Source organism: Penaeus monodon, chromosome 32 (genome assembly GCF_015228065.2).
Source record: "Penaeus monodon isolate SGIC_2016 chromosome 32, NSTDA_Pmon_1, whole genome shotgun sequence".
In the NCBI taxonomy this organism is placed as follows: Eukaryota; Metazoa; Arthropoda; class Malacostraca; order Decapoda; family Penaeidae; genus Penaeus; species Penaeus monodon.
Window position 1 is genome coordinate 18,511,562 of NC_051417.1, and position 1,117 is coordinate 18,512,678.

Sequence of the window (1,117 nt, forward strand, 5' to 3'; positions counted from 1 at the left end):
ATGAGTGGCGGGACACATGGGTGTGGTGGCGATTCCGGGGACTCCACCTTGGCGTAAGATGGACCTCCTGCCCGCGAACTCCTCCAGTCTCCACTCCTTCACTCCAGACACTCCCTTCTACACTTTGCAGAATAAAAAACTTGCTACTCCCCTCTATAACTTCTATATTCTTAGAACACTGGGTAATCAATCCACTGACACCGTGTTTTGACTCACTTTCCTGGACAGTGTCGCAAATCCCTAAAAGCCGCAGGCAACTTCAGAGTGCGACAGGAGGCACCGAAGACACCAATGATAACACTAACTTGGCAAAATTGGCACTTAAGGAACACTTGGCGCGCCTGAGGAACGCGGTGCGGCTTGGCGTGAGAGGAATGAGTGTTTATTTACTTATTTTTCCGGTGTCATCTGCGTTTCCGTTGCTTGTTTTGCACATCGGATACCAGGGGGATTACGGTACAAGTGATACTCTGAACAAAACTTCTTGCTGCCTTTTTAGGGTTACTCTTTCAAGACGTCGACTTCTCATACGCAAATGAAAGATGATTGACGAGTCTTTATTTACAAATTATTTTTTTTCCGGGTGTTTCTACATGTTTGACTTTAATTTCGAAGGTGTCATAACATGACACATGAGTTTGAACGAATACGGCTGAACACTGCCGCAAACCATCACCTTTCGTCCCACTTGCTTAACAATCACTGTTTACACCGCACTTGCTCAGCCCCGGACACACGTGCTTAAGAGTTGCTACATATCGCTAGACTTCGTAATATAGCCCTTCAGTAGTCACACTACAGCATACTTTTCTAAAGAAAACTACTTCTGGCTCAATAACAAAGCATAAATCTAAAACCCTGCAATGAAAATAAACAAAAACAAGCGCTAGGGAAACAATGTAAAATAATATCACCATTAATAGAGTAACTAGCCGCGCGAGGTAGGCCAGGGCCCGACGGACCAATAGGAGCGCTCGTTACATCGGCTCTTGGTCACGGCGCCGCGCACTTTGAAGAAATGTTCCGGCGAAAGCACATCAGCTGTTCTTTCCGACGGTTAGCGGTCTCTCTGCCCCGCTCTCACTCCGCTGACGTTGAAGATTTATTTCATCGTTTC

General features: G+C 46.3%; 1 protein-coding gene across 1 annotated transcript in view; it reads right to left on the reverse strand.

The window, feature by feature from the left end:
* Positions 1–689, reverse strand: part of LOC119593704 (rho family-interacting cell polarization regulator 2-like) — a gene marked incomplete in the record, with an annotated part of 108,243 nt that extends 107,554 nt beyond the window's left edge. The window contains 1 exon segment of the mRNA XM_037942669.1: positions 1–689. Coding sequence (XP_037798597.1) covers positions 1–2 — 2 coding nt within the window.
* Between the last annotated feature and the right edge of the window lie 428 nt (positions 690–1,117).